Source organism: Mustela putorius, unplaced genomic scaffold (genome assembly GCF_011764305.1).
Source record: "Mustela putorius furo isolate JIRA1106 unplaced genomic scaffold, ASM1176430v1.1 tig00000224_pilon_pilon_pilon, whole genome shotgun sequence".
Classification (NCBI taxonomy): domain Eukaryota; kingdom Metazoa; phylum Chordata; class Mammalia; order Carnivora; family Mustelidae; genus Mustela; species Mustela putorius.
This window is the reverse complement of record NW_025421321.1, coordinates 33,736,603-33,763,419: the sequence shown is the minus strand read 5'-3', so window position 1 is coordinate 33,763,419 and position 26,817 is coordinate 33,736,603. Positions and strand designations below refer to the sequence as shown.

The window sequence follows — 26,817 nt, the reverse complement described above, 5'->3', positions numbered from 1 at the left end:
TTGCTGTCATGAAAGCCTGAAGAATTTTAACAGATAAAAGCTAAGACATGACAACTACATACACTGTGTGAGCTTAGACTTGATAATCTCCTGGGGAAAGGAAAAACTGTATAAAGGACATCACTGGGACAGTAGGCGAAACTGAAAAATGGGTGGCAGATAATAGCAGATCAGTAATCACTCTCCTGAGCTCAGAAACAGCACTGCAGCTAGTTAGAGAATAACTCTGTTCTCAGGAAATACAAAGCAAATATCAAGGAGTAAAGAGGACTTTCATGTTCAACATACTCTCAAAAGGCTCAAGAAAAAAGAGAGGGAGAATGATAGAATAAACATGCTGAATGTTAAAATTAGTAGAATGAGAAACTGAGTAGAGTATACATGACTTCTCTGTATTATTCTTGGGAAATTTTCCTTAAGTTCTGAATTATTTAAAAAAAAGTTTAAGGTGGTTTCTGAGACACAGTGATATATATCCAACATCAAATGTCACCCTCAAAAAATTTTTTTCCCTTAACTGTTCAAAACCATGAGTGAAGTAATAGGCAACTTAGTCACTTTAACTATACATACTCTATCTATTGATAAATAACTTTGAAACCAGCACTTATGATGTACCTGGTATCAATGTCAGCTGCCTGGATTGTGTTAAAAAGCAATTCGGCAACACCTACTCCCTCAACATTGATCAGGTGAGGCTGAAATAAAGCTTCTGGTGCTTCAAATCTCTCTCCCCCAACTTTGATAATGCGGCCATCTGGGAGCTAGAAACCAAGAATAACCAGGTATTAGTCAGCAAAACATATTTATTTAAAAATTTCCCAGTGTTCTTTAGAACACTAGTACTTTAAACACATCTGTTCAATAACCAAAATCATTATCAGCAATATGTTTCTCCTAAAATGAATTTTTGAAAAAGAAAAAAACAAACGAAATAAAATACATTTAGACAGTTTTTATTATCATGCTGTTTTGTTTTTTAAATGCAGAACATGCCATAACATCAGGAATTTCTTGAAAAAAGTGATGAATGCATGAGTGTGTCATGTTCCACTGCTGTGTGCAGCTAAGCATAAAAAAGAAGCATTAAGGGGTGCCTGGGTGGCTCAGTCATTAAGTGTCCGCCTTCTGCTCAAGTCATGATCCCAGGGTCCTGGGACAGAGCCCTGCACTGGGCTCCCTGCTCAGCAGGGAGCCTGCTTCTCTCCCTCTCCCATTGCCCCTGCTTGTGTTCCCTCTCCTGCTGTCTCTTTCTGTCAAATAAATATACAAAATCTTAGGGGGGGAAAAAAAAAAGAGAAGAATTAATAAACCACTGCATTTGGATTACTGGCTGGTGTCAATGCTGTTTCTCTGTTTTAACACATTTGTGGTTTATTTTATGGATATTTTTACTATGTAGCATAGACACATTCAGTTAAAAATTTTAAATAATTTCTTTTACCAAATAATTGCACTGTGCAACTTTACTGTTTTGCCATCAAAACAGTTTATATCATGTGTAAAACTTCTGTCAAATCATGTAATCCAAAAAATGTTTTATGATTAGAAAAGTTTAAGAAACACTGATAGATTACTGTAATATATATTTTTAAAGGTTTTATTTATTTATTTGACACAGAGAGAGACTCCAAGAGCAGGAACACAAGCCGGGGGCCCAATGTGGGGCTTGATCCCAGGAGATGATGACCGGAACCAAAGGGAGATACTTATTGAATGAGCTACTCAGGTGCCTCAAGATTACTTTTTATTAAGCAGTTCTACTGTATCCTACTTACTAGACCCTATTAAATTTTTTTTTTTTAAGATTTTAAGTAATCTCTACACCCAAAGTGGGGCTTGAACTCATAAGACCAAGTCACATGCTCTACCAACTGAGCCAGCTAGGCTCCCCTCTAGATCCTATTAAATTTTAAATAATGGATAAATATAATTTCAACTTAAGCAAATAAGATTTCTTACTTAAAGGATTTTATTTATTTATTCCACAGAGAGAGACACAGCGAGAGAGGGAACACAAGAAGGGGGAATGGGAGAGGGAGAAGCAGGCTTCCTGCTGAGCGGAGAGCCCAATGTGGGGCTTGATCCCAGGACCCTGGGATCACGACCTGAGCCAAAGGCAGATGCTTAATGACTGAGCCACCCAGGTGCCCCAGGATTTTTTTTAAGAGAGAAAGCCCATGCATACAGGGGGAGTGGAACAGGGAAAGGGAGAGAATCTTGACCAGGCTCTATGCCCAGTGTGCAGCCCAACATAAGGCTTGGTCTGCTGCTCAATCTCACGGCCATGAGAGCACGACCTGAGCTGAAATCAAGATTCGGATGCTTAGCCTACTGAGCTACTCAGGCGCCCACAGAGCAAATTAAGATTTAAACAACTGGTCAGATATCATTACAACATGACCCTGTGTATGCAGACAGTCACACGTCATGTTTATATTTAATTAAATGAGAAATGATAAGTAAAAACTCCCATTTATTCATTAATATATTTTATTATTTATTTATTTTTATTAATTTATTTTTTAATGTGGGGTCTGAACTCATGACCCCAAGATTAAGAGTTGGATGCTCGACTGACTAAGCCAAGTAGGCAAACACCAAAAAACTCCCATTTTTTTTAAAGAGAGAAAGAGAGAGAAAGTGTGCACATGAGCTGGTGGGGGGGTGGGCGCAGGGGTAGACGGAGAAACAGACTGCCCTCTGAGCCGGGAGATGGGCTAGGGATTGATCTAGGACCCCGAGATCACGACCTGAGCTGAAGGCAGATGTTTAGCCAACTGAGCCCCCCAGGTGCCCCTCCCTCTCTTAAAACCACCTCACAACTCATTGGATTGACCTAAATTATAAGCATGCTGGTGTATGCTGGCATCTGACCCACTTCCATAGGAGACACCAGAATTAGTCTTACAGTGACATGTCTCACAGTATATTTATAATAATATGACTACCGTAATTGTATTTGGACTCTAAAAATGACTTTGCAGTATGACAAAGTACCACAAAGCCAAGGTTTTTTTTTTTCCTTAAAAAATTTACTCCATGTTTACAGATACAAGCAAAAGTAATCATATTTTTCAAAACCTCCACAAACTCTTTTAATAAATTGTATCAAATTAAAAAAAAAACACTCAAAAAACAAACAAATAACCCCCAAGGATACTGATTCAAACAAATACTCTTAAAAAAACAAAAAACCCATCAGGTGAGTTTAGAAACCACATGAAATCACCCAAAATATCTGGAAAAATTTTATATACAGTACACGGTTATTGGCAAAACCTCTGTAGCTCATACTTCAGCTTCTCCGAGGGTGTGGTTTCTTTCCATACTCTGGCTGCTGGTCAGCATGGGGCCACCTGGCCTAGGAGCTACCAACCTCTAGACCCTACCCCTACCTATTATGACTGTAGGATTCTCATTTTTTTGCACCAAATCTTATCCTATCCTTTACTTGTCTCTCCTTATCCCTCTTCACTTGCTCATCAGTTTCATTAGTCTACTGTTTTTTATTTATTGTGCAGCTGACCCTGTAACAATATGGGTTTAAACTGCACAGGTCCAAGGACATTTTTTCCAACAAATACAGTAAAGTACTGTAAATGTATCTTCTTGTCCTTATTATTTTCTTAGTAACATTTTCTTTTCTTCCCATCTTACTTTATTGTAAGAACATGGTATATAATACATTTAACATACAAAATACCTGTTAGACTGTTTATGTTATTGGCAAGGCAATGACAGTAGGTTATTAGTAGTTAATTTTTGAGGGAGTCAAAAGTTATACATTGCATAGGGAGAGAGCGCCCCAAAAGTCACCTGTGTATATTTTTGTAACCCACCTCAAATTCTTTGAGAAAGGAGGGGAAAAATTAAATAAAACATGTTTTACATTTCTATTTCTCTCATCTTTTTGTCTCACGCCATTTTCTTACAAGTCAGGTATATGAAAAATTATAAATCTAAAGGAACTATCAAAAAAGCTTCAGAAAAGAATCTCCAGGGCAGATCTGGAGATTAATAAGTTGCTTATAAATTATTTGGATCAGTATTGCTTAAAAAATAAAACAATATAATTTATAAAAATTAACAATAATTTTTAAAATGTCTATTTCATACATATTTGTGATATGCAGAGCTTGCATGAATCAAACGGTTTAAGAATACTTGTTTTTATTGCCCATTACTTGATTTCATTTTAGTAATAACTAGATCAAAGATGAGATATGGAAGTATTTTCTACCCAGATGAATATAATAGACTTAACAATACATTAAAAAATCAGGTAGAATCTACTCTCCTGGTGTAACCTATAACTGGGTTCTCAATCTTACTTTCAAGTTAACATTTGTTTTCAACAGTTCATTAAGAAAATACGAAGTCAGGAAAAGACTGCCACCTACTGAATTATTATAGGAAAGCTATAGGATGAGCACTTCTCAAAGTACTCTTCCTAGAACAGGAGTCTTATGAAATGCTAGAATCCTGTAGTCTAATAAGGTTGAGAAACAGGCAGTTTACCACATTCTCACAGACATACACATACTAAGCACATCAAAGGTTCTGAGAAGCTCTTCAGTAAAGTGAAACTGAATCCCAAACTTATTGGACAATGTAAACTCCACTTTAATTTTTGTGAAATTACTTAATAACATCTCAGGGAAATAACACTCTGCAAAACACATGTTGAAAAGTGCTATTTTAGATCTCAGAATCTCAAAATAACATCTCTTATCTAATTACATCCTAAGGTAGAAAAGCTATTTATGATTTGCCTTATTTCACATTATATGGTGCCCTAAAATAATCAAATCAAAGAATCTTACTGTAGAAAGACATTAAAAGTCACACACATACATACTCTAACAACTCAAAATAAAAATACTGATTCTAAGAAAACCTACTTAAGCACATTATCAATAATCATGGTGCTCCATTTTAAAACCACATACGTATTAAATATCGAAAATACTTACTGTGTAAGATTCAACTAATACTGTGGTTTCTAAGGCCAGCTTCTGCTCTTGCTCAATATTATACCCCACATAACACAATTTTTCCTTAATCATGCGAACTGTTTCAAAGTCAGCAGAATGGTTGAAGGCATATCCTCGCAAAAGCAGCAGCTGGTACAAAAAAACAGTAGCAAATTCACAATTAATCTGAATGAGTTAAATCCTGGCAAGCTTTCATTGCTCACTAAATAGTTCAAGTCAGTAATAAATGCAATGGACAGTGGATCCTTAGGTCTTACTGAATATTTCAGAAATGGGAATAGTATTTTCCATGAAAGGACTTATATTTCACCTTCGCAGAGAGTGAAAGATTTAACAGTTTATGAGTAATAAATGGGTAAAGTAAGCTTAAAAAACCAAGCTAGTTTTAAAAAATGACTGTTTTGAGTGCTAATGTTTAGATAGTTTTGATAAATAATCAAAATAAATATTTCGATGAATATTATTTTAGTACTGGACTCCTATAATCTGCCATTTGCTCAATCAATGCCATATTCATGAAATATCCCTAGGTCTTAAAAAGTTTTATCCCTACTTCTAGCATTATGTCTGACATATAGTAGACGGGCAAGAGTATTTGTCAATGAAATAAATGATTAGAATTCAAATTAACAGAAAAAATTTCAAATAAAGATAATTCAAGTTAACAGAAAAAAAACACCCCAAATTGGACTTTTCATACAAAAACTTTAAAACCCTCAGATATTCCTCAGACAGAATTTTGGCCTGGAACAAGAGTATTATAGTTCTCATTAGTTTAATCTCATTATTACTCTAAATGAGACAAATGGAACCCCATGTGAAGATAAAGACTTATACAACCTATTTTACTGCACAAACATCACCCTAGAATAGTTTCTCAACAGTAGCACCAATGATATTGTGGACCTTAATAATTCTTTGTTGTGGGGACTGCCCCCACTAAACATCTGTAGGATGTTTAGTAGCATTCCTGCACAGCTGGAACAATGAAAAATGTCTCCAGGTGTTGCAAAATGTCCCGGGGGTGGGGTGGGGGCAGCATTACCCCTGGTTGAGAGCCACTGACCTGGAGAGAATAAACTCACTAGTCTAAACTTTGTTTTTCAATATTAAAAATATACATATACCTCTAAATAACAGCCTTATATACTTTCTCCAGCAATGTTTTAACAAAAATTGTAACTAATTATAGTTAGAAGTAAACATTAATATATAGTGAACACTAAACACTGGATATATTCCATGAAAACTACTAAATATTGAAGTCTGGTACAACTGGGCCCATTAAGTTTTTTTATTTATTTGAAAGAGAGAGAGAGCATGAGTAAGGGATTGGAGGGGAGGGAGAAGCAGATTTCCTGCTTAAGGGACTTGATCCCAGGACCCTCAGATCATGACCTAAGCCCAAGGCAGACATGTAATTGACTGAGCCACCCAGGCTCCCCTCAAAAAAAGGTTTCATGGCAGAAAAGGCTGCCTCTATTGTTCAAAAAGTTTTATGGTCTCTTCTATTTCACTACCAAGTCTTCAGGATTAGCAAACATAATTATGTAATGATGTATTCTATTCTCATTACCACACCAGACAGCATGTGTGTAAATTCTACATGGATTTTTACATGAATAATGAATGGGGTAAATGGGTCATTCCCCCAGTGGTGCAGAAGATCTGCTATGATCCTGAGAGGATTATTTCAAATATGTTAAGTTAGTAAATATAAACTACAAAAGCTAATTTCTATGATGTCTTCTTTTGCTTACCTTGATAAGATATCTGGTAATATCCCTTCCAGCAATATCCAGTCTCCTGGTAAGGTGAGGGAGAGAAAAGCCTTCATACACTGGACAAATGTGAGTTACACCATCTCCAGAGTCCACCACTACTCCAGTCAATAAACCTGTGTGAGAACCATGAGGTTTTAAATAAAAAGCCAAATCAGAAAAATCAGAACCAGCAAATTTCAAAAATTAGTACAGAAGCCAAACTAGAAACTTCACCAACCAGAATGGTCTAGAAGACAGCATTTCTTTATTATTTATTTTGCAGTTTACTTCTAACATCTAGACACTAAAGTGAGTATTCTCACACATGCCTCTTGTGAGACCTTTTAATCTGTGTGCTATTCCAAGAGATAGGAAGAAACAGACTCTGAGACCCAGAACTGAAAAACACAACATGTTCTTAAAGCTCAGTACAATTCTTTATTTTTCTTTCCAATTTAATCTTGATCCCTGAATTTCCCTGAAGTGGAATTTTCTAAAGCATCATTGTAACTTTTAGGAAAACCATTTTGAGAGATAAATACAAGTTGATAGTGAACCTGCTGAAATAATGTGCTTATTATTTTTGTCAAATAATATATTCAAAACTGTGTCCTGGAAAAATTCCTATTGATACTAGATAGCTGGAAATTTGAGAACAATTAACCTTGGCAAGCCAAAGGATCACTTTAATTATTCACCAGAAACCAGAAAGACAATGTCAGCTAAACCTTTTAATAAAAGAACAGCAAAGAAGCTGCCTTGTTTCCCATACATACTATTTAAACTACAAAGGAATGCAAAAGTTACCTTCTGCACTAGGGTTAATTTAGGGGAAAAAGAAAAGATGAAACTTTTTCTAACTCAAATTTTCTAATAGTTACTAGTCTAACAATTTTTTTTAAAAGATTTTATTTATTTGACAGACAGAAATTACAAGTAGGCAGAGAGGCAGACAGAGAGAGGAGGAAGCAGGCTCTCTGCTGAGAGGAGGAAGCAGGCTCTCTGCTGAGCTTGATCCCAGGACCCTGGGAATCATGACCTGAGCTGAAGACAGAGGCTTTAATCCACTGAGCCACCCAAACGCCCCACATCTACTGCCTTTTAATGCTGCATTCCTTTCAACAAGAAAAACATTTCATTGCAAAAAAAAGAGGAATCCACATCATTAATTCAAAAACACTCCCAGTAATATCAACTAAAGTAGGATTTACATTTTATTTTCCAAACAGACCTTCCCATCCAACTGCAGCCTATTTTCTCCCACTCCCACCAGGTTACAGAATAGCCTTTCGAAGTACACATCTGACCCATTTTCAGTGCCACACCATTTTGTCACTTGAGTATACGCTCTTCCACTTCAATTCCTATGGATTCTCTGAGGTTCAACTGAGTTCATACCTCTTCATTTACACCTTTCCTGACAACTCTTACCTCCAGATTCCCTAATTCCAATCAATTCCCTTCAATAGCTTTCTAAACCACCATGTCACTTCTCTTACTCACAAGCCTTCCATGGCTCCAAATGCTTCTTCCTACCTTGGGATAACTGGTAGCACTAGCCACCTTGTTTAGAAGGAGAATTTTACTGCGGGTCAGAGTTCTTTTGATCATTACTGGACTATCATTTCTCACAATTAAGGCTTCAATAGTTATACAAAAAATGACTAAATACCAGGAATTAAAAGACAGTATCTTCTCATTGGATGGAAATAAATGCATGAATACTGCTAGAAAAATCTGTTATGGTCAGTTTTATTCAAATACAATTTAAACAAAAATTCACTTTATTAACACTGTCCATCCTCACCACCCAAATGACACTATTATCACCAGTTTCAAAGCTTAGATTCCCCCAATTTTTAGTTATCTATTTTTTTCCCAAAGTATTTTCTTTTTCTTTTTTTATTTATTTATTTGACAGACAGAGATCATAAGTAGGCAGAGAGGCAGGCAGGGAGAGAGGAGGAAGCAGGCTCCCTGCTGAGCAGAGAGCCCGATGTGGGGCTCGATCCCAGGACCCTGGGACCATGACCTGAGCCGAAGGCAGAGGCTTTAACCCACTGAGCCACCCAGGCGCCCCTCCAAAGTATTTTCTAAAATAATTTCTGGAATTCATTTTTCTAAAAATGAAGTAAAATTACCACAGTGCAGGTAAACACTCCTTATAAAGTAACAAGTGATTTTAAATTCCTTCTTCAAAGGAAAATTATTCATAGCTGGAATATAATCACGTTAAGGTCAAGAAGACCTTACTCACTGCCATGTCCTTTGCACTAAACACAGCACAAGGTACATTCCACTTGATGAATGAACAAAACTTTTTTGAAAATTTAATTCCCCCAAGTATTTTCTAAGTATCTATATGTTGTACTGAAGACAGTTTAATGAGCCAACAAGTATTTCTACAAGGTGTTTTTTACTAATCCATGCTTAGAATTAAATGGGTCACCACAGTGAGTCTTCTAAGTACACAGCTAATGACTAAGGCTGAAGATTTAGCTCAGGTGTCACCTCCTTTAGAAACCTTTGTCATGCTGAGTCAAAATTATCTGTTTCTGTATCTTTTTCCCTATTAGACTCTAAATTCTTTGAGGGTATCTTCACATTTCAAGTGCCTAATGGGCTGTGTGGCACCTATTTGACAGCCCCATAAATTCTCTTAATAAGACTATCAGAATATAAAGAGCTCTCCCCACATGACCAATTTTTATTCGCAACAGAAAGGGATGCAGTTACTAATGGCAGCACCAAGAAAACATAAAAGTTAGGAAGACATTTCCAAATGTCGACCTTCTCCTCTACTATGTATATAACAAGTGTGATTTTATACTAACCTTTTTTGGATCTCTGTATTTTTTTTAAACTCTGACAATTCTTTTTTTTTTTTTTTTAAGGTTTTATTTATTTGAGAGAGAGAGAGAGTGAGCAGGAGAGACAGCACAAGTAGGGGGAGTGGCAGAGGGAGAGGGAGAACCAGGCTTCCTACTGAGCAGGTAGCCCAATGCCGAACTCAATCCCATGACCCTGGGATCACAACATTAGTCAAAGACAGATGCTTAACTGACAGAGCCACCCAGGCACCCCAACTCTGACAATTCTAAGGACGAATTCCAGCTCATTCTTCACTGCATAAAAAATTTTTACTTTGGGGCACCTGGGTGGCTCAGTGGGTTAAAGCCTCTGCCTTCAGCTCAGGTCATAATTCCAAGGTCCTGGGATCAAGCCTCGCATCGGGCTCTCTGCTCAGCAGGGAACTTGCTTCCTCGGTTCTCTTACAAAAAAAAATTTTTTTTTTTTTTTTTTTACTTTAAAAAAGTTTAGGATGCCTGGGTGGCTCAGGTCATGATCTCAGGGTCCTGGGATTGAGTCCCACATCGGGCTCCTTGCTCAGTGGGGAGCCTGCTTCTCCCTCTGCCTGCTGCTCCCCCTGCTCATTCTCCCGCTCTCTCTCTGACAGATAAATAAATGACATCTTTTAAAAAAAGAATTAAAAAAAAAAAAGTTCTAAAAGAGGGAACCTCCTACTTTTACAGACAATTATCATATGATCTCCCTGATATTGGAAGTTGAGAGGCAATGTAGAGGGTTAGGAAAGAAATAAATGAGACAAGGTGGGATTGGGAGGGAGACAAATCATTAGAGACTCTTAATCTCACAAAACAAACTGAGGGTTGGGGGGGCGGCGGGTGTGGGTAGGGAGAGGGTGGTTGGGTTACAGACACTGGGGAAGGTATGTGCTATGGTGAGTGCTGTGAAGTGTGTAAACCTGGCGATTCACAGACCTGAAACCCTGGGGCTAATAATACACTATATGTTAATAAAAAAAATAAAAAAATTTTTGAAAATTTGAGTTCTCTTTGCCGTAAGTCCTTCATTGCTTAATGAAGAAAATAAAAATATATGTGGTATTTTATTTGACTAATTTTAGAAATTATGAAAATATTTGAGTAAATATTTGAAAAAATTTAAATAAATATATAAATATTGTGCTTTTCTGGGATTTACAACTTACTGACAAACCAAATTCCTCTGATATAAAATGCCCTGAGTTGATTATTCTAAAAGTTAAGTTTCACCTACCTTGAGCATACAAAGTCAGAACTGCCTGGATAGCTACATACACACCAGAAAACTGGTAAGTTTCAAACATTACCTGAAAATGCAAAAGGAGAGAAAGAAATGCTGGTATTTAGAAGTTATATAATACGTATATATTTTATGCTTTCTTGATGGTTACAGAGTAGATTAGTTGCCAAAACAGAATCAAAAGGGACCTAAAAGAGTCCTCCATTCTCCTCAGCTGTCACAGAGCTCCAATGTGGCGAACAGATTTTTGGATGTACACGGAGTCCTCAAGTATTTCCTAAGTGCTACAAAGCCAAGATTTTTGAATATTTTGGTTAATAGCTAATTAGAGTGGAAGAAAGATTTTCGCATCTGAACAAGCCTTTCTTAATGATGTCCCTTAATGAAAATATCTTTTAATTCAAGGACAAACTACAGAAACTGCTCAACTGCTGACCTTCCCATCCCTTTGTCCTAACCTGGGCCAAGAGTAGAGTTCTACCCCCAACTGGTTAAAAAAAAAAAGAAAAAAAAGTAGTAAAATGGCAGGGCAGGAAGCCAAAAATATATGCAGTAATTCCTGAATGCTGGCAGATACAGAAACTGCCTAGCTGTTCCACCCACCCTCCCGGCTTGAGCCCTGGCTGTGGCGCCGCTCTCAGCTGAGCTACACTAAAGGGAGGAGTCTCCTTGTGCCCTCTCTGGTCACAACGATGCTCATTCTCTATAATCCAGGTGGGCTGGAACATCCTTTTTCTCTCATCTACAGGGAGCACTGCTTGCCTGGCAGGGCTGACTACCACTGGGTAGATCTAGTGACCTAGAAATTTTATAAATGATCACAATGAGAATTACATAGGATTTAAATGTTATTACTCTGAAATACATATTCATCAATTAAGCAACTAGATATTCTAACCAGATATTCTAATCTAGCCAGTACTCAATTAAGAAACCAGATATTCCAACCTGTATTTTATACCATATCCCCTCTCCAGCCAGGAGAAAATGGAAGAGTTAAGCTGTATTTGTGTTTGTCATCATCAAAGTCCACTAGAACTTGTTTTTATTTGTAAGATAATTAGAAAATATTTGTAGTACTAAATGAACTTACTGGATAAGATTAAAGTAGGGCATTACCAGTCACAGCCAAATTTGTACTCACAAGTAAAAAAGAATATTAAAAGAAAATGAGACTTTATAGCACAGTGAGACCAATTCTTGTCAGTCTCGCAGATAAAAAAACAAACAAAAACCACAAACATGTCCTAGTCAAATAGCTAGCTAGTGGAAGATGCATCCAAGTATAATGTCATCTTTCTAACTTTTCATCCGAAAGGAAACTTGATTTTCATTCTGATGTTGTGTTGCTTTCCTAAGGTGGTTAACATGTGCAGGAGGAACCTTTTGATTTAATGCAAAAGTACCTCTAAGCTGATTTTACAATGTCCTACTAAAAATAAATACCAATTACAAATGACTACTTATCCATCACAAAAAGTATTAGTAGTTATAAATCACTTAGAAATAATAAGTTGCAACTAAAATATGAACTAATATAATAACGGCCATCTTTCACAGTTCTGGGGTGGTCAGGAGGGGAAAAAGTAGTAGTAAGATATAAGCCATAAGGAATGACATGGATTTTGTAACTAAAACCAGGATCTTAAATTTTTAAAACATTTAATATAAAACTTAAGCTTTAATCCAGAATTTAAAAATACTGTCCAGCAATAATCTCTTGTATAATCCTTCTAAAATTTCCACCAACAGCTAAATAGATGTAGAGCAGTGTCTGCAAAGCTACTAAGACAGAAACCATTATTATAAGCTTTTACCTCAAATAGAACAAGACAAAGTCATACAGTTCCTACCTCATATAAAACAAAATATAATGAAAGACAACCTTGAAAAGTTACTTCTCTAAACTCGGAAGAATGCAGACTTCTTGCTCTCTATACTTGCTTCCCCCAGGGCCCTTCAATCTCCTCTCGCTAACTCCCTCCTCTCTGGTCCTTAGCCTTCCCACTACTGTCTGTTCCCACTTCCCTGGTGAACGACTCCCAAGTTTCTTTCTCTAGCCTCAGACTTTTCTTCTGAACTTGATCTTTTACAGGTTTCCCCACTACCTGAAGGTAGAATATTCCTATGAAACCTTAAGTAAAGCTGAAATGTAAATCAAAGAAGCAATTACCATTAGTTTATATGGAAAATTGAGAGCTCCCAAACCCCGAAAATAACCTATCTTGGGCTTTTCTGATAACCTAGGACACATCTTGCTAATGGATGCACAAAATGAAACAAGATAAAGCACAGGTGCTCATACACACAGTTCAAAGCTATGGCACCTTGATGCCGCGATGCTGAGTGTTGTTCCAGGGTCAGAGTTTGGTGCCGCCACTCTCTCTGCTCTGGGTGTGTGCTGCCTCTAACAGCTCACTGTAGAAAAACTGCTGAATGCAATTTTTCCTTTTCCCCTTTCTCATTAAGTGAAAATCCTCTTCGGAGTTCTTTCAGTTAGTGAAAACAGGTACTAATGTAGGTCTCTGGTCAAAGTAAAGTGGCATAACATGAACTTTCGAAAAGTGGGGGATACCTCTCTCTGACATTTTTGACTGGATGTCTAATGAGGACCTACCATGTCCAAATTTAACTCCTGATCCATTGCCCTCAAATCCTACTTATCTGAGTCTTTTCCCATCTCAGTTGATGGTAATGTTATCCTCTGGGTGCCCATCCCAAAACCTTTTGAGTCATCCCTGGTTCTCCCCTCCTCTATTACCCATATTTAATGCACCAGAAAATGCTGTGGCACTTTAAAAATAGATTCACAGTCTGGCCACTTCTCTTTACTTTTGCTGCTATTACCCTGAATCCTAACCATCATTATCTTCTGCCTAGGTAACTGCAAGTTTTCAAACGTGTTTCTCTTCCACCCTTGCCTCCTTATGGTCTACTCACAACACAGCAGCCACAGACACCTAAACTGGAGCATGTCCCTTCTGCGTGACAGCACCTCATCTCACTCAGAGTAAAAGAATAATTCTCTTTAAGGACCTGTGAAGCCCTAGATGATCTGGCCCTATTATTTCCCTAACCTCATCTCCTACTGCTCCCCCATACTAGCCTCTTTGTTGACTCTCTAATATACCAGGCTTGTTCCCATTTTAAGACCTTCACACCGGCTAGCTACTTCCCTTGTCTGGAATGCTCTCCCCCAACATATTCTGGCTGATTCTCTTACTTTCTGTTTAAACATCACCTTCTCTCGATGCCTACTCTCACACCCTGTGAAAAATGTTACCCCCCTCCCCACTCCTCTTAACCTGCTCTTTCCCTCTCTTTAGCATCTATTATCTTCTAAGGAACCATTCAGTTAATTTACTTTGTGGGCAGTGGAGGTGGGGTGGGTGTCACCTGCCAGAACAAGTTCCATGGCAACAGGACTTGATTTTGTTTACTAATATATCCCACTTAGAAATAATGACTAGTTAGGTTCTTAATAAATAGGATCTGGGGGGGAAACAATTATTTTCATTTCCTTTATTCTTAATAGCAATGGTAAAAGAACATCTGCTGTAACGTCACATCACAGAAAGACATATATACACATCCCACTTGAAAACTTACCTCTACAATCTTCTCTCTGTTTTTGGTGGGGTTCATGGGAGGTTCTGTGAGTAAGATTTTACAATTTCTGGTATCTATGTTAAGTTTCTCTGGTCCAAATGTATAATCCCACAGGTGTTTCATATCATCCCAATTTCGTACTATGCCATTTTCCATAGGGTAGTTAACTTCTAACATTGAGCGTAATTCACTTGCCTCATCACCGACCATAAGATCCTAGAAAATTATAATATCAAGGCTTTAGGCCAAATTTTTGCATAAAATATCTTCAGAAAATTACATTCCCATGATATTTTGGAAAACTTGGGAATAATTTAATTTTAATTTTTCTGGCACTTTCAGATAAAGTTCTTCATTCCACAAGTTTAAAAAATCTTTTCTTTCAAGAACAATGCCTTGGAGAGTTTAATCATGAATAATAAATTTTTATGTACAATGTGGTTTAAATCAATAAATGGACCTTACCTTCAATACATATGCTTCCAAAAGAAGAGCATTAGCACAAATAAACCCCACATTTTCATATTTTGGAGGGTTTTGTATGAGGTTTCATCTGTTTCTTTTGCTCAAATGTTCAAAAAATAAGGCCTGTGATATGTGAAATAGCACATCAGGGAAAAAAAACTTGTAGAAAAATGCTCAATGCATGCAGCACAGTTCTTTGTACTAAATATTGAAATGGTAAGTGTAAATGATACGTTTTAATGTACAACAAAGCATAATGAAAAAAGTTAAAAATTAAATGACTCTTTATTATATTGTAATAATGCAGATATGCACCACATTACTTGCAAATTTCACAAACTTCCACCTGCACATGCCTCAGTTAGAACTGAAATTAAGTTTCTATATATGTCTCACCAAGATGAATGGAAATTTGTAGACATACCAAAAATTAAGACATAGGGAAACAATGTTTAAAAATTAGCTTATGAGCAACATTTCCAACCTTAAGTATAATACTGGAAAACTATGCTAGCACACAAGAAGCAGAGTACTCACAAGTCTTGTCTCCAAGGAGAGCATACTTAAGATGACCCACATTTGAAAAGTCAAATTTTCTATGTATAATAAGGCTAATGATGTCATAGAATTTAAGCGTATTTTAAAAATCAGCTATTCAAGCTACTCAATAATCCTGATTTCTACATATACTGATTAATTCAACTTAAAAAAGCTATCAGAAATAGCTACTGTTGCTACAACACCGTAAGTTTAAAACATGGGGAAATGAAATGTTAAAATTAACATAAAATGTCTTAAAATAAGGTTTAAATATATGTGAGTTTAAAACTTTTAAAAGTAACAATTTAAAAAAAGATCAGAGGTAAACCAGGGTGAGGGCTCAAAAAAAGAATTCTGGAAAAATCCACTGAAAGCAACAACAAAAAGGAAAAACAAAGTTAAAGCAGATGCTAGAAACGTTACAAAAACGTCTCTGTCGCAACTAATTTCTTATAAAGTTAATTTACCATAACATAAATACTTGAATTTCTTAAATATTAACTGTTTAAAATAATCTGATAGGAAAATGGAAAATTAAAAATCTGCATCTGTGAATTCTAATCAATGACATGCATATTTTGAATTACTTTAGGAGAAGTACATTGATACTTTGAAATACATCAAAAAATGAGATAGACTAATGGAGGGATGAATAAATAAATAAGTGGTATGTCAGGGGAGTAAATATTAGTGTTAGAATCTAGGTGATGGGTATATGGGTTTCACTGTAGAATTCATTCAACTTTGCTATACATTCTAAACATTTAATCAAATGTTGGGGGGAATCTACACCTACAAGAACATATATTACTTTTAACCATTAACAAATGGTCACTTACATTACTTTTTAACTTTTTAACAATTAACAAATATAATACACAATTTTGTTACTTTCCTCTAGAATGTATCATTCTATGTGTTGTACAAAGTTAATAAATTAATTAGATGGCTTATATAATCAATACACATTCATAACTATAGCTCATCAAATTTAGAATAAGTCTGATCTGATTTCATCAGAATATTTACTTCTATTTCCATGCAAGAATACGGTTTTACATATGTCTGACCCAGTACCAATTCAAAATAAAAGTCTCATCCATCTACTTCTAAAGCATACATATATAAAGGATTAATTTAAAGAAACATCTAGCATTGAATATTTTATAATCCCTCTGAACAAAAAGGAAGAACAGTTAAAATGGAAAACAGGTATTAACCTATGAAATTAGTACAAATATTCTCAAGTAGCTCAGCACCTAATCCAAAAATTTATCTGTATCTAAAATATTAATTAAAAGAACCATAGAATATATATTCTTCCCTAGAATGTTTCAACTTCCAAAAACTACAAATGCCAAGAGCTTTATGTGACTTGCCTTATACCTCAGAACCTTAGATTTTTTTTTACCACACACCCCACCCCTGGATTTAAAGCCTCAACTACCACCTGTTACTTGAAAGAATGAGAAATCACAGTAACTATATGAGATGCTCTTTCAAAGGCATTTATCTTTTATGAAAAGCAGGCAGTGTAGCTTTATTTGCCAAGAATTATTCTGAACCATGTCACCTCAAATTGGAAAACTGAGTGAACACATTTTAAAACCAAAATTAAATCCCTAAGAAGGAAATTCCATAAAAAAGTTTGTTAATAAAGCCTACACTGTTCTCTACAAGTATACACTTAATTCCCTTGAGATTTTAAGAATAATCATGATTTTTATTTAGTATAAATATAGGAATTTCCACATTTAAATGTTTTCATTTATCCAAAAGAACACTCCACAAAGATACTGTTACTAGTTAAAATACAAATCACTAAAAAAATGCTTGATCTTTGTCAAAACTGCTTACAAATAATATAAAAAACACACAAACCTGAAAACACCTACTATTGAAGCACTTAAGGACTGTCACAGAAAAATATAAAGAGAGCAAATTGTCTGGGATGTGCCCAGCTTCTAGTTCAAATTCTGGTTCACACAATGGTATTTATTTAGGGGGAAGGTGTGTTGTTTATGGAAAAGTCTTGTAAGACTTTCACATTTTTCTTACTTATCCTCAGATAATGTTGTAAAAATCTGCTCATCAATGGAAATGGTATAAGAAACAAATCAATCTCTTTTCCTCCCTTTTTACTATCTATAGTCATTGGCATATCAAAGTTTTACTCAGCTTATTACACATTTACTACCCAATTGGATGCAAATACATATAGACTATGATAGGCAATGTTTAATTTAACATTGATCAATAAAATAGATTTATCCAAATGTAACAACTTCACCACAATTCTCTGGATCACACGTATTCTAAATAAAGCTACTTGGTTTCTAATATTATGCACACCACATTCCATTTTAATTATAACATTCGTCTACAAGAAACACAAAATAATTCAAAACTATGTTAGTAATTAGTTCTGGTATGGTCCATTGTATGCAATCAGGAAAGTACAGGACTTAATTAGTTGCTACCAAATTGAAGCAATGAAAAAGGTTAAAAATCAAAGTACTTAAAATTAAAATATGGAATTACCCCCCTCCCCAATACTACAGGGACACAAAACAACAACTACTGTCCCATCAAGCAAAAGTGGAAAACAAACAGAGAGCATGTGTGTAACCTCACTTACCATCTTTTTGTTATTCTACTTCAACAGGTCAAGAAAGGTGAAGAGAGAGAAGGTAGAAGTAAGAGTCAGAAAAGGCCTAAATAAAATCCTCACTGAAATTTTTAAACATACAAGCAATAGAGACAAATTAGGTAGAGGTCAGATGCAGTACTATATTTTACGGAGTTAATAATTAGGGCCAAATTAACATGGACAGTTATTACTCCTGAAAGAAAATTAACTCATTAAACAATTTAAATTTCCAGTTTTTAGTCTATCACCACATTTCAGCTAACAAAACACAAAAGTATAAGTCAATCCACTAGGCACAAGAATCCCAAAAAGTCAAATTTCTTTACTTCATTATTGAATTTAAGAACCTTAATTAAGGAAAATAAATAACAGAAAAGGTATAGTTGAGTAGGTAGAGGGTGAGTTTAGAGTGTTTTTTTTCTAAGCTCTAGTAGTCAAGTTAAATTTGACACAGATTTCTTTTACTATTTTCTACTGGAAGAACAAATTAACTTGAGAGACTTAAAAGACTGAGCAGATTGAACAGAAATGAGCCAACAGAACACAGAATGACAAACCATACAAGCAAATGCTACTAGGGAATTCCTTAGCAAAAATGTCTTAGAATATAGGCTAGTTTCATTTCTATCACTTGGCCTTAAAAAGCAAGAAAGTGGGAGTGAAAAGATATGTAATCATTTGTGCCATGTTAGAGACTAAAATGGTTAATATGTGATGTATCTGTATACCTCAAAAATGTTATTCTCCATAAAGTAGATAAAAAAGACATTCTTTAAAAGCCTAATATTGAATAAAAACTGTGATTTCCAACTTCATTTAAAAAGCTTGTCCTTATCACTGGTATTGGCTAAATTTTAGGTCATTCATTTAAGATTAAATTCAATCAGAATGTAAGGCATTGACAAAAACAGAAGGTATCCCCCCCCCAAATTTCCCAAAAGACCCTGAAAAAAAAAATATCATTTTGAACGTCCCATTTGATTGTAAACAGAGGCCAGAATCATTCACTACTTTAAATCTTTAAAAATGTAACCCGGAACCTCATTTTCGGTTGGCATCTATACTCATTATGTAACTCAATTCTCTAGTACCAAGAGCAGAGAGCTACCAAGTAGCAAGTCTCTCTCTAGCTATTACTACCTTCCTAGGTATCTCAAACAAATGTCCCAAAGAGGTACACTTAACTGGTATTTCAAATGACTCATAATCTAACTGAAGTTCTATGAAAGACTGTCCAGATAGGATCAACGATGCTAGCTTGTTCACAAATAATTCAGTAAAATGGCCCTTAAATTTGACTGCATTTTTTATAATCTCATCCCGAGGCCACCTAAAGAATTTAAGTCAATTGGTGACCACTGTCCTTTTGATTGTTATGTTTTCTTTTCTTTTAAAATACTGTAATTCCCACTTCATTTCCAGTCTTTTTAACACAGAGAAAAATCTCTCATCCTTAATGTCCAATCTCTCACGTTAAATACATGACAACCTTCCTCTGCTCTCCTTACAGTAAGAGAAATAATGCAATAATGCAAGGCCAACTCAAGATGTGAGCACCTTCTTCCTGTAGCTTATGGAAATCAGTTACTCTATTAGTGAAAAAAAGAACCAATAAAATGTATACCCTGTGTTTTCCTGACTAGCTATATTAAAAAGTAGGAGAATCAGACCATGAGAAGGAAGGAAAAGTCATAGGTCCCAACGAGACACTAACATATAATGAAAAATATGTGGAACTGAAAGACATAAAAATATCAGGCTGATTTCTTTTAAACATTATATGTAATAAGGGCTTTAAGTCCCTAATACAATGTTCACATCAACATAAAAATCTTATTGAGTTTTACTCCATTCAGAGAGTAATGGCCTATCAGTTTTTGTGTCTTTCTTCAAGTGTTGATATAAATTAAAAATACAAGAAATTCTGCCTCTTTGCTTATCATGGTATCGTATCTTATAACTACTTAATTCAAAGAACACCCCACAAGTTTTAATCCTCATTTATCAATAAATAAAATATTACCTTGATTTCAATGTTTCCCACTTTGGTGGTTGATCTGATAATAGGTCTTCCAACCAAAGCTGGGAAGATGTGTTCTGGAAAGTTAGAGCCCGCATATCCACACTTCACAAACTGAAAGAGAACAGTAAAAATGGATTAGTGTCAAGGTATTTACCATGTCCATTTAAAGAGAGCATCTGGAAAATACCACTTCACATTTATACAATATTTTAAACTTCTGGTGCTTTCAAATTATCCGAAGTCGTCACCCAATCTATTCTATCTTCCTTTTATTTCCTTTATGGCATGGACTACTTCAGAGTTTATGTTTATTTACCAGTTAACTACTTATTCAGTGCGCAGGTCTCCCTACTACAGGGAAAGTCTCAGAAAGTCAGGGAGCTTAAGCTGGGCAGTTCATGGTGGAGCCCAACGCCTCAAAGAGATCTCAGCACACAGTGGTCATACAAGTGAGAAACAGATTCACTCAACAAATGCTAAGAATTTTTAAAAAGAGAAATGTCAGAGACTGAACAGAACTAATGTTTCAATTATCTTTGGCAATTCACTTAAGCAACATTTACCAAAATGGGGGAGAAAATGGCATCGGGACTAGCATCATATTAAAAAAATATATTTGGGGCATTTTTTTACTGTTTACACTTTTATATTTAGATAAATGTATTTAGTGATGCCAAGTAACCAGAATTTCATATTCAGATAGTGTAGTTCTCCAGTAAGGGGATTAACACTGACCCTGAAAATACTTTTAAGAAACTGATACACTTCAGGGAAATACAAATCAAAATCACAATAAGATACCACCACCTCACACCAGTCAGAATGGCTAAAATTAGTAAGTCAGGAAACGATGGATGCTGGTGAGAATGTGGAGAAAGGGGAACCCTCTACACTGTTGGTGGGAATGCAAGCTGGTGCAACCACTCTGGAAGACAGCTTGGATGTTCCTCAAAATGTTGAAAATAGAGCTACCCTACGACCCAGCAATTGCACTACTGGGTATTTACCCTAAAGATACAAACGTAGTGATCCAAAGGGGTATGTGCACCCAAATGTTTACAGCAGCAATGTCCACAACAGCCAAACTATGGAAAGAACCTAGATGTCCATCAACAGATGAATGGATCAAGAAGATATATATATATATAATAGAATACTATGCAGCCTTCAAAAGAAATGAAACCTTGCCATTTGTGATGAAGTGGATGGAACTAGAGAGTATTATGCTTAGTGAAATAAGTCAATCGGAGAAAGACAACTATCATATGATCTCCCTGATATGAGGAAATGGAGATGCAACATGAGGGGAGTTTGGGGGGTAAGAAAAGAATAAATGCAACAAGATGGGATTGGGAGGGAGACAAACCGTAAGAGACTCTTAATCTCCTAAAACAAACTGAGGGTTGCTGGGGGGAGGTGGGTAGGGAGAGGGTGGTGGGGTTATAGACATTGGGGAGGGTATGTGCTATGGTGAGTGCTGTGAAGTATGTAAACCTGGCAATTCACAGACCTGTACCCCCGGGGCTAATAATACATTATATGTTTATAAAAAAAATTTAAAAATTATAAAAAAAAAGGAAACTGATACACTAAGAGACTTAACAACTACAGTAAAACTGAAAATAGAATCAAGGGTTTTTAATTTTTGTACCAATAATACAGCCTGTTCAGTCTTATTTTTAAGAGCAGACATTGCAAGGAAAATGCAATTAAAAACTTGAGGGCAGAAGGAGGAAGCTACAGACCAGGAAATGTAATCATAATCTCTACCTTCTTCCTTAACAAGTCTTTATTCATGTAAGTTATATTGTACAAGGATTTTTGTGTCTACTGATAAATCCCAAGTGCCTAGAACAGTGTCTGGAATGTAGGAAGTGCATACTATATAACTGACCACTAAAAATTTAAAATTTTGCTGTTGATTTGGAAGTATGATACCATGATTATTTTATTTTATTTTTTTAATTTTTTATTCTTTCAAGATTTTATTTATTTATTTGACAGAGAGAGATCACCAGTAGGCAGAGAGGCAGGCAGAGAGAGAGAGAGAGAGAGAGAGGAGGAAGCAGGCTCCCTGACAAGCAGAGCCCGATGCGGGACTTGATCCCGGGACCCTGAGATCATGACCTGAGCCGAAGGCAGAGGCTTAACCCACTGAGCTACCCAGGCACCCACCATGATTATTTTAATACAAAGAATTTGTTTCATCTTAAGAAAAAGTACATTGTTTCATGGCTCCAGGCCCCATACATTCTCTGAAAAGAATTAAGGAGAAAAACAGTATCTGAGTGTGACACATGACAATAATAAGAATGTTGACAGAAACTATTAACCTACCCCTTGACAGAAAGCTACTGTGTACACAGAACTGTTTTATTTGATGGTGGTAAAACTTAGGAATGATCTTAAACTTACTGACTTCTGACTAACCCCACCAAAATATCGAATTTTCATATTTTGAAGATCTCTATACCAACCTTGTTGGAAATGCTGATGAACCACATTTAACTATAAATAGCCTAGAACATTCTGCCACCCAGAATTTGAAGTGAATTTCAAGTCTTTTATAAATAGAATTTTAAAAAATGTATTAAAGTCATGACTTATGCTGATTAAAGCTATGAAAAATCTGTCTGAAATACCACCTGACTTCCTACCCTCCCAGTTCACATTTACATTCTATGATCTCCATAAAACATACTGTCCATATACACGTTCTTCCAAACCCACAAAACCTAGTCCTGGTCGGTTAACCTCTAAGTCATCAAGGCTAGGGTATTTTTCAGTAGCTACCTGTTTCTAAAACTATGATTCAATTCTTATTGGATTATCTTCCAAGGCAATAGTAGGATATGATGGCATAAGGAATAATCTTTTTTTTTTTTTAAGTTTTATTTATTATTTGGCAGAGAGAGAGAATACAAGCAGGGGGAGCTGCAGGCAGAAGGAGAGGGAGAAGCAGGGAGCCAGATGTGGGGATGGATCCCAGGATCCCTGGGATAATGACCTGAGCCACCCAGGTGCCCCCAACCATACCCAAATTTCTATATGAATAACATTCGTCATGATCATCAGCCTAATACCAGCATTAGTCAGAATTTACCTTCTATTCCAAATATAGAAACAAATACTATGCAGATATTAAATTCTTATGTTTACCTCAAAGTAATGAACAGATAAGGACACTGGGTGGGTCAAAAGTGTCCATTCCAGGCTGAAAATGCTCCCTTATATAGTTATAAATGTTTTTAAAGAAAATTATAGAATGACTGAAAAAAGAATCGACAAGTTTCCAAGGGCCATCTTCAGCATATTAAATATAAACAAATGATTTAAGAGAGAAATACTATCTAAAATTGAAGGTGGGTAGACGAGCCTGGCATGGGAAATAAATCAAATCCTGGTGCATGGAGGAGGCTGTGAAGGTTGACATGCTTTCCCTCTCATTCTGAGCTACACAGACTCAGAAACACACAACATGGCAATACATAAATAATCACAATTGTCAATGTTTACTGATTATAAATGCTCAGATGGGTGGTTTATAGCTCAAAATTCTCATTTGAGCATATTTTTGTTTGAGCATATTTTAAGGGATGAAATATTTGCCATATGATTAAGGTAAAAAGACATCCCTGAAATAGGAGATTCCCTGAAACTATAAAAACAATTGTAAACCCATTTATTCCTGTGCTTTACAAAATAAGGAAAGTTGGCATTTAATTCAAATTAAACATACCAATCACTTATTAATGAAATTACTTATGCAGTTTAAGCAGTAGCTTACTGGAAGCAAATGCGGCTTTAATAATCCAGTGCCCAGGAGGACCTGGGTGGCTCAGTAGGTTAAGCCTCTGACTTCAGCTCAGGTCATGATCTCAGAATCCTGGGATTGAGCTCCACATCGGGCTCTCTGCTCAGCAGGGAGCCTGCTTCCCCCACCCCCTCTGTCTGCCTGCTGCTCTGCCTACTTGTGCTCTCTCTCTCTGTCAAATAAATAAATACAATCTTTTAAAAAAATAATAATCCAGTGCCAGCACTCCTACATGGTATTAGATACTCAGTCAAAATGACAATAGCTGCACTATTTCTTATTATTTCCAATGTGAGAGCATTAATAGCTATAATAACAAGACTTTAATTACAATAATCTATTTTTAATAACAAAATGAAGACAATTTGACATTTCCTTTCTTGCAAAAAGTCAGTGCCTTAAAAAAAAATCTAATTCATGTGATAAAATGCAAAGAAAACAGTCTTTTCCAAGCTACTCATTTGGTATCATTTTAATCCTTGCAATACCTCCCCCAGTCTAATCATTTTAAGGCTTGGACTTAGTTCTCTCATTGTGTGCAAGAAGGTTGAGTTTAAAAAAATAGATATTACCATATATAGTTTCCTCTTCATAGCACTGTGGTTTGAACTAACTCCCTTACTTGCCACTGAGTCATCAAATGGTAAGAACATGAACAGTATAATGTTCTTTCAAGCAAAAATAAAGAAAAAAATCCAACTACATTTGCTCTAAAAGTATCTTTCTCCCCTCAAAATATAAACTGGGATTTATACAGCCCCATTTGAGCTTATTTAATTTGTATTTTTCCTTTATTAATTTAATCTGATGGTATGGATATATTCATTAATTTAATTGCCTAGTGATTATTCTCATCTTAAGCCACAAAAATACTTTTTCTATTTCAAAGCATTTTGCAGAGTGAAGCCAAATTTGTTTTTGGTTTGTTCCTACTTCAAGCACTCCTAAATTCAAAACATAAACATAAAACATAAATCTGATAAAGCACACCATAAGCAACAACAAATGTGAAAATTATAAATGAAAGCATAATTATCCTAGCACAAGAAGTTTACTTTGTATTATTAGACCCTAAAAATTCTACCAGCCATACAGTAAGCACACGAGTCTTTCCTGTCAGTGAACTAGCTTAATGCTGATGAAATCACCCAAGTTTGGTAACAATACACTCCAGGGACCTGGGCCCAACTCTTGAAAGACACCTAAACCTAAACAGATCTCCAGATTTTCACCTGTGTGGCCATTTTCAGTGGTTCTATTTAGATGGAAGGTCTCTTTTAGGTTTGAATGGTTATGAAGATGAAATGCATAAATTATTGGAATTAGGTTAAGTTTCCTTCCTCTAGGCCACCCTAATGAGAGAGACCCCGTCTAGTTGGGAGCTTGTGAGGAAGAGAAGCAGGACCAACATTTGACATGTAATCACAAGACTCACCCACTCTTAGAGCTTTCCAATTAGGGCCTGCCAGCGGGGATTAAAAAAAAAATCATCAATTTCTCAAATAGCCTATAAGCCTAAAACCTAAAATATGTTAAGAGACCAGTTGCTTTAGGGTAACAACTATTTATGCAAGTTCTTAGAAATTAAAATTGAACATCTTCTGTAATATTTAGTTGTAGATAACTCAGTATAGGTTCAGGTACTGAAACAAAATCAAGAGGACTATGAAATATAAGCAGTAAGAAATAGAGAATTTCTGTGTTTAGAATCCTATATAAATTTTCGGATATCACAGCATTCCTAGCTACATATTACATCAGAACTGTCTCTTCATTTGAAGCCAATCATGTCTATATAAAATCTGGATAAAATTTTAAAGAACTAGAAATTTAACACCAAATACATAAATTTTGTTCAAATTAACTACATTTTTCCTTTACTGATCTCTTAAGGTACAAGATTCTTAAACTAAGGATTAGCCATAAGCCTAATTATTAACAGACAATCAGCTTTCTAACTCAGGTAACCTAATGAAATAGTAACAAAAATGAACTCATGGCTAACATTCCTATTCTAACTGAATATCAACAAACTCATACACTACAAATACAGAGCTTGTTACCCTTCGAAGAGGAGGAATCACTGAAATATAACTGGCTCTGATTTCTAAAGATTATCAGACATATTTAAAAAATATTTTAAATTCAATTTTTAAAGCTTTAAATTTTTTAGAGGTCAATTTCAGACTACAGGGGGAAGCAGGCTACTTTTTTTTTAAGCATCTTTAACTGGGTTTTAGCTGTAAAAGCAATAAATGTTTATAGTTAATTTGGTTTAAAGATAGTCTCACATGTTTTGTTAAAAAAACAAAACAGAGCACTTCCCAATAATTCAGAAGAGTCATGAAGTCTTTCCTATCTTCCCTCATTCTTAACCCCCAGGCTCACAGGTAACCACTACAAACATATCACTCCCTCTAAAACTTCCATGTACAAGTTCGTGGACACATAAACATATTTAATAAAATAAAGAACATTCACATAAATGGGATCATTCTAAAACTTCTTTTTTTTTTTTAAGATTTTATTTACTTGACAGACAGAAATCACAAGTAGGCAGAGAGGCAGGCAAAGGGGGGGGGGGGCAGGCTCCCTGCTGAGCAGAAAGCCTGCTGCTGGGCTCGACACCAGAACCCTGGGATCATGACCTGAGCCGAAGGCAGAGGCTTTAACCCACTGAGCCACCCAGGCGCCCCTAAAACTTCTTCTTCTTTTTCTTTTTTTTTTTTAAGATTTTATTTATTTGACAGAGATCACAAGCAGGTAGAGAGGCAGGCAGAGAGAGAGAGAGGAGGAAGCAAGCTCCCTGCCGAGCAGAGAGCCCGATGTGGGACTCGATCCCAGGACCCTGAGATCATGACCTGAGCCGA

General features: G+C 35.9%; 1 protein-coding gene across 1 annotated transcript in view; it reads right to left on the bottom strand.

Annotated features, from left to right (window-relative positions):
• Positions 1 to 26,817, bottom strand: part of ACTR2 (actin related protein 2) — a 39,359-nt gene that overhangs the window by 10,635 nt on the left and 1,907 nt on the right. The window contains exons 2-7 of the mRNA XM_004742078.3: positions 20,134 to 20,244; positions 14,456 to 14,671; positions 10,841 to 10,913; positions 6,758 to 6,894; positions 4,977 to 5,126; positions 619 to 764 (exon numbers count right to left, since the gene is read on the bottom strand). Coding sequence (XP_004742135.1) covers positions 619 to 764; positions 4,977 to 5,126; positions 6,758 to 6,894; positions 10,841 to 10,913; positions 14,456 to 14,671; positions 20,134 to 20,244 — 833 coding nt within the window. The remainder of the gene's footprint in view (positions 1 to 618; positions 765 to 4,976; positions 5,127 to 6,757; positions 6,895 to 10,840; positions 10,914 to 14,455; positions 14,672 to 20,133; positions 20,245 to 26,817) is intronic.